Source organism: Gopherus evgoodei, chromosome 4 (assembly GCF_007399415.2).
Source record: "Gopherus evgoodei ecotype Sinaloan lineage chromosome 4, rGopEvg1_v1.p, whole genome shotgun sequence".
NCBI lineage: Eukaryota > Metazoa > Chordata > Testudines > Testudinidae > Gopherus > Gopherus evgoodei.
This window is the reverse complement of record NC_044325.1, coordinates 75,990,655-76,007,721: the sequence shown is the minus strand read 5'-3', so window position 1 is coordinate 76,007,721 and position 17,067 is coordinate 75,990,655. Positions and strand designations below refer to the sequence as shown.

Genomic DNA, 17,067 nt, shown 5'->3' with positions numbered 1-17,067 from the left:
ACCTGTTAGACTGTAAATATCAACAAAACTCCCCAAAGCATCAGACATTTATATTTGTAGATAAACCTAAAAGGTAGTGAGTTAACAGAAAGCTCTTTCCAAAGTTGGATAATCTTTTTCAGTGAAATACTACCCAAGACCAGTTTACTATAAATATGAAGGCAGCCCTTTTATTGCCTGAAAAGTTAGTCCATGAATAAAAACGGTTACATATATTGCAATAATGGTTCTTCTAGATGTTTTCAGTATGGGTCCCACTGTAGGTGCACACATTCCCCATATACATAAGACAGTTTTCTGAATGGCAATGTACCATGGACCTCTGTGTGAGGGCATAAAGGACAGAGTGGCTGTGACCCCCCCCTTAAGTTCAGAATTTGAAGCTCATGGTAGCGAAGGACTCTGAAAAATGGGGACATGGGTTCCACACTGACAACATATGGAAGAACCACAGCCAGTGTAGATAAAGGAGAGGTTACTTATCTTACAATAATGCGTGTTCAACATCTTTTTGTCTATATGGGTGCTCCACTGTAGGATGGGCATATGCTCATGCACTCTTGATCAGAGACTAAAGTAGTGCTCACAGGCCTGAGCCTGTGCAGAACAGCACCTCGTATTCCAAATGAGGGGATATAGGGAGGAGCAGGCTTGTCGCCGCTCAGTTGCTTCACAGCCATGAAGCCAGAGACTTCACAGCAGAGGGAAAGGAGGGTGGGAAGTGGAGCACCCCACAAGAACAAAAACCTTAAGAACTCTAGTTTCTGTAAGTAAGTAAGTAACACCCCCCTCCAAGTATATGTCCCCATGGATGCTCCACCATAGGAGACTCTTAAGCAGTAATTCAAAGAGAAGGTGAGTGCTGGGGAGGTAGGTCAAGAACTGTGTAGAGAACTGCATCACCAAAAGACAGTGACATCTCTGGAAGCAGGTAAGATGGCATAAGACTTGGTAAAGGTATGACTAGAAGTCCAAAAAGTCACCTGCAGATTTCTGCTATAGGAACATCTTTTATTAGAACCACAGACTTTGACTGAGCTCTAATGTAATGTGCTGTCAGTCTGTGGAGAGGCTGTACCTCAGTTCTTTCATAACAGGCAAAAATACAACCCAAAACCCACTTAAATAATCTCTGCTTAGAAATAAGTTGGCCCTTCGTTCTTTCTGCAAATGATACAAATACGCTTGGAGAGGTCCTAAAGGATTTAGTTCTTTCTAAATAGAAGACAGGGTCTAACATCCCAGTGAATGAAGGCTTGATTCTTCTCTAGAGGAATGAGATTTTGAGTTGAATACAGGAAGTCAAATCTCTTGGTTAATAGGATATACTGATGAGACCTTAGGAAGAAAACAGGAATGAGGGCATAGTACAGCAGTTCCCCTATAAAAGGTGGTATATGGTGGTTCAGCCATGAGTGCCCCCAGCTCTCCCACCGCTGATGCTGAAGTAATGGTGACCAGGAATTAAGTTTTAAAGGAGAGATGGAGGAGAGAGCAGGTAGCCATTGGTTCAAAGGGGGCTCTACTTAGAGCATTAAGAACAAGGCTGAGGTCCCACTTGGGGGCTTGGTCCCAAACAGGATATAAATTGTACAGACCTTTGAAGAATCTGCCTGTGACAGGGTGGGCAAAAACCAAGAACCTCTGGATGGGTGGGTGGAAAGCTGTGATAGCAGCCAACTGTATCTTCACTGAGATTATTGGAAATAAAACTGAGGCATCTCAACGGATAGTTCAGTACCTTGGGAAGCGGAACTTCTGAGGCTTGAGGAGATGGAAGAGCACCAGAGTGAAAGCATTTCCACTTCTGGAAGTAAGTCTTCTGAATACTGGGCTTTCTACTGGACAAAAAAACCCAACTTAACTGCAACTGAACAGGTCAATTCCATGGGTGAGAACCATTCAGGATCCATGTCCTGAGGTTCAGAAAGGAACGGGTGGGGAGGATGAGGGACCCCAAGCTGTGTGTCTATAGTTCCTAAGTGGTAATCACAGGGGTGCCACCTCCAAGTGGTGGATGAAGTTTGGGTACTACACCTGTCTTGGCCTGACTGATGCTATGAGAATAGCACTCTTTCCATGCATAACCTGAGAAAAGAGTCTTGAGTATTAATGATATCAGTGGATAAGCATAAAGCAGGACCTGAGGCCATGGAAATATCCACACATCTCCAAGAGAACTGAAGCTGTAACCTTCCTTGGAGCAACAACAAGTGACATCTGGAGTTGTTCAGAGTGGCAAAGAGATCTACTCATGGCAGACCCTGGGTCTGGCACATACTGAAAAAAGACAGTCTTTGAGCTCCCATTTGTGATCTTGCCAAAAGCAACTGCTCAGGGAATGTGCAATTGTATTCTGAAGGCCTAGTAGATGGATTGCTGATATGCTTATTCACTGGGAAATACACCAGTTCTAGAGTCTTAGCGACTCTGCACATAAAGATTGGTTTGCTCTAGTTGGGGGTCCAGGCTGGCACTGAGGGGTTCAGAGGGCAGGAGGGGGATGAGGGCTGGGGTGCAGGCTCTGGCTGGGTGTGCAGGCTCTGGGGTGGGGCTAGGGGATGAGCTCTTGCTGTTGTGGAGTCCAAAATGGCTGCCTATAGCAGTTGTCCCCAACCTTTTCATCTGGCGGGCGCCAGATGAAGGACTGTGGCGGCAGTCGAGCATTCACATTTGAGACCCCTGGCCTATAGGGACATACCCTTGAATAAGGGAGAATGGTTAATACTTAGTGTGTCGCTGTGGATCCCTGTAGGTGATTGGCAAGCACCATCCTCATTAGATGATGTGAATGAGGAGTTTCAGCTGCATTAGTCTAACAGTGATTGTAGTTTTGCTCTCCTGAACTTGGTGTCTCCTCTGGCAGCTATGTCCAAGATGTTTGGCATAGGTCAGTAGGTTACTCCATGTCATCATCTTGCAGATCTGATATTAGCACATCTGAAGCAGCCAGAAGACATTATTTCAACCCTGGGGCAGTAAGCCTTTATGTTTGGTGAGAAATTCACTCATGAATTGGTAACAAGATACATTATGTGATCCATTCTGACCTTTGTAACGCCCGGCTCTATTGAGAGAGCGAGAGTGTAATTCCCCAGTCCCTGCCCCCACCCGGTATTGAATGCGATCTTTGCAAAGAGACAGGTAAATTAATGGATTAGTTTAGATGATATTCCGAGGCCTTCCTGGGGATGAAGTTCAGGTGAGGTATTAACTCCACCATGTCCCTATGGAATGTTGTATAGGGAGGGTCAGCAATAACCGCCTGAAGCTCTCTTTTTCTTCTGGCCAGAGTGACAATGATTAGTGTTTAAGGCCAGAAGAGACCTCCAAGATAATCTACTTTGACATTCTATATATCACAAGCCACCAGCACCCACACACTAAAATCCAACAACCAAAATGGACCAAAGTGTTATAGCTCATAGGAGACTACACTTGTGCTACCAACAGAGAATAAGAAGGACCACGGTGAACCAGAGCCCAAAGGCCCCCCCTCCCGCCATGGTAACAGGGAAATGATCAAATGAGGTACACGCTGCAGAGAGGTGCAAACAATTTCCAAGGTCACTGCCTGGGGAGAAATTCCTTCCCAACCCCACATATGATCAGTTAAACCCTGAGCATGTGAGCAAGAACCAACAAGCCCAGCACCTGAAGGATACTTGGTGCCACATCAGAGCTCTGGACCTCCTGGATGCTTTCCTAACCCCTGCAGATGGCCAGCTGAAACCCTGAAGCATAAGCTTTCAGGAAAAAAAGACAAATCAGAAGTGAGCTTCAGGGCTGTTGAGCCCTGTGCCCCCTACCATCACAAGCCACCCCATCATAAAATTGCACTGAAGTTTGTCCAGCTCTCTGGAAACTAATTAAGTTGTTTGCACTCACAATTCCTACCATGAGGCTATTCCAGAACCTCACCCCTCTGATGGTTAGTAATCTTCTAGTTTCCAGCCTGAGTTTGTTCATGGCCAGTTTATAACCATTTGTTCCTGTGAACAACATTGTCCTTTAGCTTAAATAGCTCTTCACTCTCCCTGGTATTTAATAAACAAGCCAAGCTCTTCCAGACTACTCTCAGACTGTCTTCAAAGTGAGATGGTGTATAGAGCATTCCAAGATACACTGAAACAGAAGGTCAAATGGAGTCTCCATGTCAATAGGAATAGACAGACATTCCATGCAGGAATGGGTTCTCTGACTGGTGAATAGCAGCCCTTTAAGAAGCATCAGTACTGTGGGATGAAAGACCAAACATGAATGTAAAGCAGGCAACAAACTGGAATGGCAAAGTGGCCTTTAATAGAGCTGAACGAAAGACTGGCCTGTCTGAGGTACAATATAATCAAGGTTCTGTGGTACTGAGATCTGCTCTGGGTTTGGGCTTTTATGGCCTGCCCATATCAAGAACCTCTTTTCTGAATAATATATTCTGGTAAAAGTTTTCCTGTTTTGTATCAGGATTTCCTGGATCTGCAGGGAGAAATCTCTGTCTATGGTGCTTAGCCACTTCACCACCACATCATTAAATACAGTGACTTTGGGTCTGGATGAAGAACTTTATGCCACCACTGTCAGATCAGGTCCAAACAGTCTGACAGCTGGATGGACATTTGTAAATCAGAACTACCTCACAAAGCCTGGAGCCACCAGAGTGATCATGGCTTTGTCTCTTGATTTTGGAAGTCTCCCTGGGAATCAAGGAGTTGGTGGAAAGGCATAAAGTAAGCCTCTATTCTACTCCAGAAGACAGACATTGGGCAGAGACTCTGGACTCAGGCCTCTTTTGGAATAGAAATTGACAATCTGCATTTTTCTTGGTGCCAAACAAGTCTCTCATGGAGGATCCCTACTGATAGAATATCACTTCCATGATAGATCTGTGCAAGGAACATTCATGGTTACTGTCTGCCTGCCCAGGAAGTCTGCTAAGTTTTTGCTGACTCCCAGGAGATGAAGGACTATCAGTGTTACCCTATTCTAATGTCACCAGTTCCAGAAGCTGATAGCTTCTTCATGTAGTGCATGGCTAAGAGCTTCCCCCACCTGGAAGCTATCAGGTAAATACTGCAGAATCTGTATGGTGCCGTACCTGTCCAAATTTTGAAGTGTTATACCTGTCCTATACAGGCCAATCTGATGGCTCAGAGAGCAAAGACATTTGCATGTAGCCCCACTTCATCTGGGGACCAAGTCCCTTGGATCTGCAGATGGTTCAGATGAGCTCCACAACCTGTTCCTGCCACATCTGTAGTTAGTGTCTGCCATGGAGGGGGATGTTTTGTCACGTTTGTGAGTTCAACAACCAAGTCAGTTGAGCAGTGACAATGTGGTACTAGGACCTTCTTATCAATCCAGTGTTTCACCTCAGAGCAACCAATCATCCAACCTGGGGTAGATATGAACGTCTTGTCTCCTCAAATCAGTTGCTACCACCTTGAGGCATTTCATTAAAACCTTCTGTAGAAATGCCAGTACATTTTACTGATAGTTATATGATCAGCTATGAAACACAGGCACTTTCTGTGGGTTTGGTGGATGGCTACATGGAAGTACAAGTCTTGCAGCTTGAGGGGAGACAGTGCATATGTGGGCCCAACAGCCACTGCTACCAAAGTTCTCTAATCAGCAGTGCAGGGCGGCAGACATCTACAGTGGAGCATCCATAGGAACACTACTTGAAGAAGCTAACCAGTATTCACTCATGGACTTCCTTATTTTTACTATATGGCTACATTAAACATTTAACCTGACCCACGAAAACGTCTATGTGACTGAATAGCTTTTTGAAGCTCGTAGTTAAATACTAATGTCTGAGAACTCTGGGAACAAAGGCCTGATGCACTTGTCTCAGCAGTCCATCAAAAAACAATCCACACTGCATTCTGTGGAGAAGCAGAATCTCAGTTTTTCCTACAATGAAAACTCGCATCTCAATTTTTCTATTCAATACCTTATCCTAAGACTTACCCAGAAAAGCCAAACTCTTTGATTGCATTCGAGAGCCAGTTCAGGGTTTCCGACTGGTTTTTAGGATTTTTTTGAGAGAAAGCCATGGACATAACCTGGAATAGAAAGGAAAAATCAAATCTTTATTGTCACTGATAGATCAGATGGAACACCCTCTAACAGAAGAGTGCTGGCACCTGCTAAGACGTTGTAGTGCTGTTAAACTGAGATAGATAAGGATATATGCACAACAGATAATTAATGCTCTACTGTAAGGAGAGAGTGGTTGCAATAAGGTATATATCTGAAGAAGAGAAAGTTATGAGCCACACTAGGCAGCCAGAGGTAATCTCTATTCATTCCCCACTGACCTGTTCAGCAGTCCATGGCAACAGACATGCTTCCGCTATTGCTGTCATTGCTTCTTTTGCGTTACTCCCACATTTCACATCACCAATCTTGTCCACGAGACCATCCAGCACAATCTGGGCTGATGTTTTGGAAAAGTTCCCCTTCTGAGCAATCAGGGCAACTATATGAAGCTTCATTTGCATTACCTGGGAGGGACAAACAGCATAGCCATATTAGGAAAGTAAATAGACTTGTGTGCTGCTATATGTTCTAGCCTGGACCACAATGCAGCTCAGATTAGCCTGAAGTCCTGTCAAACAGAATCTCCGAAGACCCGAGTAGAAACAGAATAAAAGAGTAGGTTTACAGCTACTACGGAAGTTACTAATAACTAGCAGGACACAAGCAACTAGAGCAGTGGTTCCCAAACTTTAACAACCTGTGAACCCTTTTCACTGAAACATCAAGTCTCGTTAACTCCCTCCTAAAAAATTAATATTTCCAAGGGTTTTCTTCTTTACTTGAATATAAAATTATAAAATCAGTGATCTTGGAGATAAAATTTTTTTTTATGACAAGTTTATTATACACTATTATTTATCACTACAGTATTTTTATTACATTATGAAAATGGCAACACTCTTCCAAGATCTCACTTTCGTAGCTTGTATCATTTTGAATAAGCCTCTTATAAGACAAGGCTCCTATGTTTCATCAAGGAGTATCAAATGTGAAACAGCATGAAGGCATTTAAGAAGCCAACTCAAAGAGTTCCTCCTACACAAGCATTCAGGTCTTGAGCAGTCCAGGCAAACAAACGCATGTTACAACAACGCTTAAACTTGTTCTTCATAGTAATTTTGAAATACCAGCTGTCTATTTAAATTAAAAAAAAAAAAAAGGGAAAAAAATATTCACCTCCCTTTCCAATTCTTATAAGGAGTCTTGAAGTTTAAATCTCTTCAGCATGACAGATATGCTTGCTTTGATTTGCTTAGCTCTTGGAAGTCCAGGGGCTCTGGGCTGCTGGCCCCAAGTTGTCCCAGTCACTAGGGACAGCTCTGCCGCCATTAGGAAATTCTCGAGAACCCCCTGTAACATTTCATGAACCCCCAGGGGTTCCACATTAGGTGACTCTAAAGCAGTATCCCTGGAAGTGGGTAGGAGTTCATGGTCGTGTAGATTGCAACAAAGCTCTGCTGAACGCAGTGTCACCTCTGGCCTGCTGAGTGATGGCATAATGAGCGGAAAACGTGAACACACTGCAGCTTTACAGATGTCCTGGACAGGGATGTATGCCCGGAAGTCGGCTGAAGATGCCTGTATTCTTGTCGAGTGGGCTCGGACAATCAGTGGCGGCGGAATCCCCGCCAGGTCCTAACAGGTCCTTATGCACGAGGTAATCCAATTGAAAATTCTCTGTGAGGACACTGGGTGACCCTACATCCTATCTGCTGTAGTGATGAAAAGTTGAGTTGATTTTCAGAAAGACTTGGTACGTTCCAAGTAGAAAGCCAAAGCCCTCCAGATGTCCAGGGAATGAAGATGCCTCTCCTCACTGGTCTTGTGCAGTTTGGGACAGAACACCGGGAGGAAGATGTCCTGATTGATATGGAAGGTGGAGACCACCTTAAGCAGGAAGGCCAGGTGAGGCCGTAACTGAACCTTATCTTTGTAGAAGACTTTGTACAGAGGTTCTGAGATCAAGGCTTAAAATTTCAGAGATCCCGTCTTGCAGACATCACCACCACCAGACACACAACCTTCCATGACTGGTGAGCAAGGGAGCAGGAACCCAGCGGATCAGAGGGTGGGCTGTGAGCCCAGAGAGGACCAAGTTAAGACCTCGCTGCGGGACAGGAGTCTGTACCTGCGGGAAGAGTCTCTCGAGCCCTCTCATGAATCTGACAGTTATGCCATCAGAAAACACCATTTGTCCTTGGATTGGTGAGTGAAAAGTGGAGATGGCCGCTAGATACACTCTAATGGAAGAGTGTGCCAGCCCCTGGTTCCTCAAATGAGCAAGTAGTCCAGGACAGCCTGCATGGAAGAACATGAGGGAGAGATGCCATACTCTGACACCCAGCGGGAAAACCTCATCCACTTGACAAGGTAAGTCAGTCTGGTTGAGGGGTTCCTACTCCCTAGGAGGACCTGTTGGATTCCTGCCAAACAGGTCTGTTCCTCCAGGTTCAGCCATGCAGCATCCACACAGAGATGGAGGGACTCGAGGCTAGGGTGTAGGAGTTGGACATGGTCCTGTGGTGGCAGGTCCGGGCGGTTGGGCAGGGGCCAGGGAGTCGGTGCTGACAAGCTCATGAGCATTCCGAACCACTGTTGGCGAGGTCACGCCAGGGCGATCACAACAACCTGTGCTTTGTATCTCAATCTTTGCCAGGACACTGCCACGGAGTGGAATTGGAGGGAACGTGTACATCAGGCTCCCTGACCATGACAGGAAAGCATTGGAGAGGGAGCCCTTGCTCGGACCTTGCTAAGAGCAAAACCAGGGGCATTTCATGTTCTGTCTGGTAGCGAACAGGCCACTTGGGGAGTTTCCCAACTTTGGAAGATCATGCAGGCTGGATGGAGCGACCACTCATGATGAGAGGAGAAGTCCCTGCTGAGTTGGTCCACCAGCATATTCTTGACACCAGGAAGGTGACAAGCTTCCAGATGTATTTCGTGGCTGATGCAGAAGTCCCATAGATAGAGTGACTCTCGACAAAGCCTATGAGCGTGCTCCCCCTTGCTGTTGATGTGGAATATAGCGGCTGTGTTGTCAGTCAGAACTACTTGGAGCTCTTTGATGTTTATGTGCAACTTCGCCTTCTCTGGGGACCACGTGCCCTGTGCATGGAGGTCGCAGAGATCCACAAGCCAGTCGAGGTCTGAGGCATCCAACACCAACTCGACGGAGTGAGGGGGGCTGCTGAACATACCCCTCTCCAGGACTGTCTTGCAGTTGGTCCACCACCACAGCAAGGTAAAGATTGCCTGGGGAATGGCAACGATCTTTTCCAGAGGGTCTCTGGACTGGGAATAGACTGTCCTTAGCCATTGTTACAGAGGCATATCTGGAGCCTGGTATAACAGACCACGTAAGTGCATGCTGCCATGTGACCCAGGAAGCACAGCCAGGGTCGATCTGCAGTCAGAGGAAAGGAACATGGAGACTTCCGTGATGAAGTCTGGCAACATCTGACCCTTTCCAGCAGCAGAAACGCCCTGGTGCAGGTCAAATCGAGGACCGCTCCGATGAACTCCATCCTCAGCACCAACATCGACTTTTTGTCATATCCCAGCAGGCCCAGAGAGCAACACGTGGCCTGAAGCACCCTGATATCCCTTTGGACTTGAGACCTAGAGCTGTCCTTGATGAACCAGTTGTCAAGGTACAGATAGCTCCGAATACCCCAGTGCCTGAAGTAAGCCACTACCACGAACATGCACTTGGCAAACACTTTCTGTGCTGTCACCAGGCTGAACAGGAAGACTGCAAACCGGTAGTGGTGGGGGCCTTGACTGTAAATTGGAGGAAGTGTCTGTGTCCTTGAAAGATCACTATGTGAAAGTATGAGTCCAAGTCTAGGGCAGCATACCAGTCTCCCGGATCCAGGGAGGGGACAATAGAAGCCAGGAAAACCATGCAGAACTTTAATTTCTTTAAATACTTGTTGAGGTCTCGCAGGTCTAGGATGGGCCATAGACCGCACTTGGCCTTTGGGATTAAAAGTACCGGGAACAGAACTCCTTGTTGATGTACTCATGAGGAACTTCTTCCATTGCACCCAGCTGTAGTAACTCCATTACCTCCTGCATGAGGAGACTCATGAGAGGGGTCCCTGAAGAGGGATCGGGAAGGTGGGAGGGAAGGGGTGGTAGAAAGGAACTATAGGATATAACCCAGTTCCCCTGTACTGAGGATCAGAGGTTATAGCGATAAAGGAAGGCAGGAAGAGAGAATAGCAGTTGGAGAACACAGGGAAGGATGGATCCAGTAAATAATCTGGTAGGTAGCCCTCAGGCGCACCCTCAAAATGACTGTTTGGCCCCCTGCTTTAAAGGTCAAGCCCAACTGGGCAGAGGGTAGAGGTGGGTGGCTCAAGCGGCACTTGTAGCCCTTGGCTCATTTATGGGGGCTGGTCTTGCCAAGGCTGACTCCTCAGGCCCTGTGACTGCTGCAGTTTGAACAGCTTACGTGCCAGGGCTGGGGTGTAGAAACCCAAGGTTTTTAGGGTGGTGCAGGAGTCCTTGAGGTCATGCAATTTACTGTCTGTTCCGCTAATAGGGCCTGGCCATCAAAGGGCAAGTTCTGCATTGACTGCTGGGCCCCAGTGGGCATCCAGAGGAGCAGCAAAGAGGCTCACCGCATGGAGATAGCGGAAGCCATGGCATGGGCAGCAGCATCCACAGTGTCTGATGCTGCCTGGAGGGCCACCCTGGCCACAGTCACGTCCTCATTGAGGATCACTCAGAATTCCTTCCTGGAAGCCTTAGGGAGCGACCCTTCAAACTTGGCAATGGCTTGCCACATATTGAAATCAGATCAGCCAAGGAGAGCTTGGTGGTTGGGCACTCTCAACTGAAGGCTGGAAGACGAATAAACCTTTCATTCGAATAGATCCAGCCTCCTTGAGTCTTTATTTTTGGGGGTATCCCCAGGTTGTCCCTGCCTCTCCTTGTGGTTAACCGCCTCAACCACAAGAGAATTGGGCTGGGTGGGAGTACAAGTACTCATGCCCTTTGCTGTCAAAGTACTTGCATTAAGCTCTTTTAGAGAGATAGGGGTCAGGGAGGAGGGGGATCTGCCACAGGGCATTAGTGATCTTAGAAACCCCTTCATGAAGAGGTAGAGCCACCCTGGCAGGAGCTGAGGACATCAAACAGAGTCCAAGGGCTCTTCCAAATCCTCTGCCTGAAGCCCTAGGTTAGAAGCAATCCTCTTTAGAAGTTCCTGATGTGCCTTGATATCATCCTGAGGAACTGGGCAAGGGGGGTCCCATGATGTCCTCATCGTCACCAGACAATGCTGATGCCAGTTCCACGGGAACCCCCATGTCCACTGGTGGCACAGCAACTTGCTCCCCGGGTCCTCCTGGATCTGCAGGGTCTTACCCCCTGAAGTCTCCAGCACCAGAGGGGGCAGGATATTGAGGCCGCTGGCCTCTCAGAGGCTCCTGACACAGAATGAGCAGCCTGGAAAGGTTGGGTGAACCCCTAAGGTCCACAGATACCACAGTACCAGACACTACGTTTGGGGAAATGGGACAGGTTTTGGTGCTGATAATATAGTTGGCACCATCGGTACCGGGGCTCGTCCCACAGTCAGGGAACCTCGTTCCCAGCTAGAGCTACCAGCAGAGCAGTCGGTCCCAGGTGACCAGGATTGGTCTGAGCGGTGGCTCTTGTCCGACTGGTGCCAGTCGCTGCATCCTGAAGCCGACCTGTCCAAGCAAGACGGTCTTGGTAGGGCTCTTGGGCACTAACATTCAGAGGATCTGCGTCGACTACCCGACTGGGATGTCGAATGAGACCGAGAGCTACTACAAGCCAGTTGCTGGATCATCTCGAGCAGGGTGACCTTCCCTTTTGCAGACAGGTGATGATGGCCTAGCGATCTCTGGTACCCGATCAGTCCTGGGATTGGCTCTAGGCCCAGGAAGATGGTCAGAGCTGGTCCTGGAGCACTTGCAAAGTGGTATGTGCCTTAGAGGATCTGTGCCAATCTACTAGCGAGGTACGCCTTGAGTCCCTCAATCGGTGCCCCCGGTGCGGGGACCGAAGCAGGCTCCACTGAGCCTGCCTATCCCATCCTGAGGCAGGACAGCTGCAAGTAGGTGAACACTGGAGGGATGCCTTCTTCGATGGGGAATGCTGAGGCAGGGACACATGCATAGATCCCAACACAGATTTTCCCCAAGACTGGAGTACCGCAGGAGCTGGTGAAGAGCAGCACCAGGAGCATCAGGATCTCTTGAGCTGCATGAAGGGCTTCGGGCGTCGACGTCACCTGAAGCTGGCCAGGGCCTGCACTGCTATCCGGAGTCACAGTCAAGGCATGGGATGGGCTGCACCACTCGACTTGAGCTGGGGCCCAACTTCTCAAGGGGGACGTTGAGCTGCCTGACACTGGTCTTGGCTCACCCTCACCCTCTCCTTTCTCTTGTACGACATAGGAGATCTTCTCCTCAGTCTTTTTCGGCTTCTTGACTGGAGTTGTGGAGAGAGACCGGTGCTGGCTTGTGGACACCGCCGGGGGAGCCCTGCGTACAGAGGCCATAGTGCTTGGTGCAGAGTTGGACCACTGCGCCAGCGCCGGAGTGAGTGCCAATTCCATTAGGAGCATTCTTAGACAGATATTGAGCTCCTTCTTCGTCCAAGGTTTGAAGGACTTGCAGATATGGCACTTGTCACTTAAATACCCCTCACTTAGCTGATGTGTGGATTGCTGACAGGCATAGGCTGTTTGTAGCCATCACAAGGCTTAAAGCCTGCGGACTGGGGCATGCCTCGACCGCGTTTCATTCAGGACTAACAGAGTTTGAGAACTACTACTAAGGGTAACTAGGAAAACTACTATGCATAACTATTTTACAGAATTTCAAAGATCACAAGAACAGAGAAGGAATCAATGCTAGCCGAAGCAACAGACGTTCCAGCACTGTCACTGGCAGCAAGAAGGAACTGAGGGTGCGGGGTGCTGGCGGCACCCCTTATACTGTGCCATGTGGGTGCCACCTCCAGAGGGCACCAGAGCCAGTCCCCCACAGATACTGCTGAGAGAAAAACTTCTGGCACTGGTGCATGTGGCAAGCATACACACCTAATATGAAATGGACATGAACAAGCACTCAAAGAACTCAATTTTCTTCTCTTGCTGACACAGCCACAAAAATACAGCTGTTCAAATTTTACCCAAGAATGGATGGACATAAGGACTTCTAGAACTACTATTAAAACTGAGGTGGTTCTATCACTGCTTACACCAAAAACTCTTGTGCCTTCAACCACTGTTTTATCTGATATAGGAGTATTATGCTAGCGCTATGTTAAGATCCTCAGAACATTTTAACAGAATTTCTTTTCAGTTGATTTCAATTTATATTGGGTATCAAAAATATTTTCTACAAAAGCCCAACTTCAGGCCTAAATGAAGCTAACAGTATTTCTTTAAAGGTGGCCTCTAAATATGAATTCCTTTAGATTGTTCCTCTATTACAAAGGCATGAAGAAAAACAAGTTACTTGGAAAGAAGTGCCCCATTAAGAATCCTAAAGCAGAAACTGACATGCTCAAATCAGAGTATTTATTGACTAAGCAACGAAGTAACCAGCCACCAGCAGTTGCATTTTTATAGCCTAAGATCTGCATTTCTTTTAGCAGGTAAGAGGGTGTACAATGGAGTAACAGACTACTGTTGTAGCAAGAGACTGCAATCTATAGGACAAGATAGTGGTCTACCTGAAAGTTGGTTTCCTTCCACCCAGGTTTCTTGGCCAGCATCCTCACCAGAGCTTGGCAGGGCATTTCACTTCTCTCTATCAGTTCTACGGCCTAAAGGGTCAAAATCAAATTAACCATTAGGTCCAAAACATGCAAAATAAAATCCAAGGAAACTATTGGGAGTGAGATTTGCGATTTAGGTTTCTTTGCAAGATAAATAGGACTAGTCTGGATTTCATTTTACACCAAGGGGGGGCCTATGAGCTGTTATGTCCTTTAGACAAAAGGCCTTTTTAATGCATTTGTATTTATTTCCTTTGTTTTATTTAACGTGCGCCCATACAAAACTCCAAACACACGAGCAGCCATGCCCAACAATTTTTTTTAAATGGCAATATTGTCTTGGACAAATAGCACAGCATCCTCTAAAAAAAAAATCCAGTAACTATTGAGAGGTGCATCACATACCCAGTACCATTTCAACTTAAAACAGAGGTTGCACCAGACAACTCCTCATAAAAATGGAGTCTAGACATCTTGGACTTAAAAGTCTACTTTGTAGCTTTTAAAGCTGCTCTTTAATCCATTCCAAGAGGGGAAGTTGCGTCCCAGTGAAAACTTGAAGCTTAATGATTGCTAGAGGCTAGATGCTGCTCCAGACCCCATCAGACTATAAAGTGCAGCCCTTTGTGGTAAAAGGGATAGGCCACTACACTTAAGCCTGTTTATATGCCAAATACTGAAGCTTAATAGCAGTTGCAATAGGATATGAAATATATGCAGATGTGCAGTAGGTGCCTTTTAAAGTAAGACTCAGTCCAAAAGCATCACATGGTAAGGATGCTTTAAGGGAAGAAAGCCAGCTCCACACTAAATAGACCAGTGTCTGTAACTCATAATGCTTAGTTTGTGTGTTTCCAGGGGAGACAATGGAGATCCCTCATATTCCCAGCTGTAAAGGCTGATGTAATAGGATGCAATCAGCTGGCATTTGAAACTAGAAGCATCTACAGCCAGCATTTGTATTTTAATTGTTGGCTAGTGTGGAGCCAGCAGGGATTTTGGTCGATTGTGGCAGACATTTGCAGTAGTCAGAGTAACAGGTTGAGACTAAATGGCAGCAGAAAGTCATAAATTTCAGTTTTTCATGCTTCCTTTAAAAAAAAAAAGTCATCCTCTTACTATCCGTTGCACAATACTTACCTTCTGAAACTCCTCCATGCAAGCAAGTCTCTCCTTCCAGTTACCACTATCTAACTGCTGTATGCAAGAGGCTGGGAGGACAGCTGAAGCTCTCTCTTCACACACTTCTATCTGCAGACAGAATACAACAAGGTTAACACCTTACCGTACGCTCTCTTTAATAATCAGATTACTGACTGGTATACAAGTACAGGAGGGCATAGAGATTGCATGTGCCTTGAAGCATAGTTATGTAGGAGGACCAATTAGTAGATCCACACAAGAGATCGAGAGGAGGAACAGTATTTTTACTAGTTGAGATGACTGCTGCAGATTACAGTTTATAGGCCTTGTGAAAGTGGTATTCAGGAGGAGGTATTTAAATTATGAGAAAGGATACCCATGCATTGTGATAGAGGAGATCAATCTAAGCATAGCAATCAGCAAAAGTTAATCAGACATACTGGGAGAAGAGCAAAGTGTAATCTTGTGCTGTCTTCTCTTCGTTTTAGGGTTAAGCAAATTTTAGTGCAGCTTTGCAAATATTATGAATATTTAGTCAGGGAGACAAAGTCAATCATCAGGAGGACTGATAAAGAGGGTGGGGGAGGGGGAGAGTAGAGAAGACATTTTACATGTCCATTCTAGGAGAGGGGATGAGTAGTGTTTAGCAAGTTTATTTCAGTGCATTATCCACAAGGAGGGAGCTTATCTCATTCATTCATTCCCACTAGGTTCTTCTCATCTGCATCTCCCTCAAGGGCTGCATATTTGACAGACTGTCAGATATTCAATTTTTACACCAGTAGCATCAAATAACTAGGAAAATTCTCATTTTTAGGACTCTCCATACAAATCTAGAGCATGAAGGCTACACCAAGGAGTTCAAACACAATGACTTTCTTTTTATTGCTGCTCAGCACACAGACAGCTTCCTTGTGGGTTTCTAACTTTTTCTGCTCCTTCATCAGAACATAGCTACTGATACAAACTATATGTCTCAGTATGAAACACTTCAGATTCAATTGCAAAACTCAAACTCTTTCTGAATAGCCCAGAAGCAGACTAGGTTTTCAATAGGTAGGCCTGAGCAAATCACTGAACTATCTAGGGTATTTCAGCCCACGTTCCAAAGTCAAACTCCAGGATACTCTTGGGTTTTCAAGGCTTTTAACTCCAGACAATACAATTTAGTTACACACCTGGTAATTCCACAGAAATTACATCTCAGCCTCCCCACACCTCAGTTTAGCTGAGAGGCAAAAAAAATCACACTTAGGCCACAGTCAAGTTCATAAAAGTCCCCACAGATATTTGAATAATGGATTGTACAGAAAACAACCTGATTGTGTGTTTATTAGAGGCTCCACAAGTCAAGATTAACAGTTATGTACAGTTCCTCACACACTGTTCCAGTTTAAACCCATTGCTTTCCCCTGCTTCAGGTGTTTCAATCCCAACTTCAGGGCCATTAACTCTACAAAATCAAGAGAATAGCCCAACTAGCACTGCTTACATGATACTGCATTGCACTTCGCATTACAGAATATAGTACAGTACCTACCGAGAGTTCAGGTTCAAATATCTCTTTGATCTCAGATCCTTTCTTGCCTTTGGTTGCAGCACCTCCTGCACCAGCAGCTGCAGCTGGCTTGCCTTTCTTGGGAGGGCCAGAGGACTAAGGAGGAAACAAGAGTTAGCAAGGATCAAGCTCTTAATTCACCAGAGTTCAAAATCAATACTTAAAATCAAAGGGTCTTGCTTTCCAACATTCCATGCTCTACTTCCAAGGATACATTAAGGCAGGGGTACTCTATTTTTTGTCAAGGTCCAATTTCTTGGTCAAGGCCCAGACTCTGGAGAAACATTTTTTCACACTGCAAGAACCATGATAGTACCATGTAAACAAAAAGACTTTGTGGTCCGTTAAGTCTGTGGCCGTCTGGATTTGTCTCAAAGAGTCTGCCTACTGATTACTCCTGCATTAAGGAGACTTACGTCTTCAGTAACAATGTAGTTCGACAAACAAGTTGTTACTTTTAACAGTAGCAGTGTGCAATGGGCAGGATGATAACGAACAGACTCGCTCAGACGTTATATTTCCAGGACAGTAAACTTCAGGAGTTGGGTCAAATAGTG

At 46.1% G+C, this 17,067-nt stretch overlaps 1 protein-coding gene across 1 annotated transcript in view; it reads right to left on the bottom strand.

The window, feature by feature from the left end:
• The window catches only part of CKAP5 (cytoskeleton associated protein 5), a 121,098-nt gene that overhangs the window by 62,833 nt on the left and 41,198 nt on the right, over positions 1-17,067 (bottom strand). The window contains exons 15-19 of the mRNA XM_030559902.1: positions 16,493-16,606; positions 14,950-15,060; positions 13,765-13,857; positions 6,321-6,506; positions 5,971-6,065 (exon numbers count right to left, since the gene is read on the bottom strand). Of these exons, the coding sequence (XP_030415762.1) occupies positions 5,971-6,065; positions 6,321-6,506; positions 13,765-13,857; positions 14,950-15,060; positions 16,493-16,606 (599 nt within the window). The remainder of the gene's footprint in view (positions 1-5,970; positions 6,066-6,320; positions 6,507-13,764; positions 13,858-14,949; positions 15,061-16,492; positions 16,607-17,067) is intronic.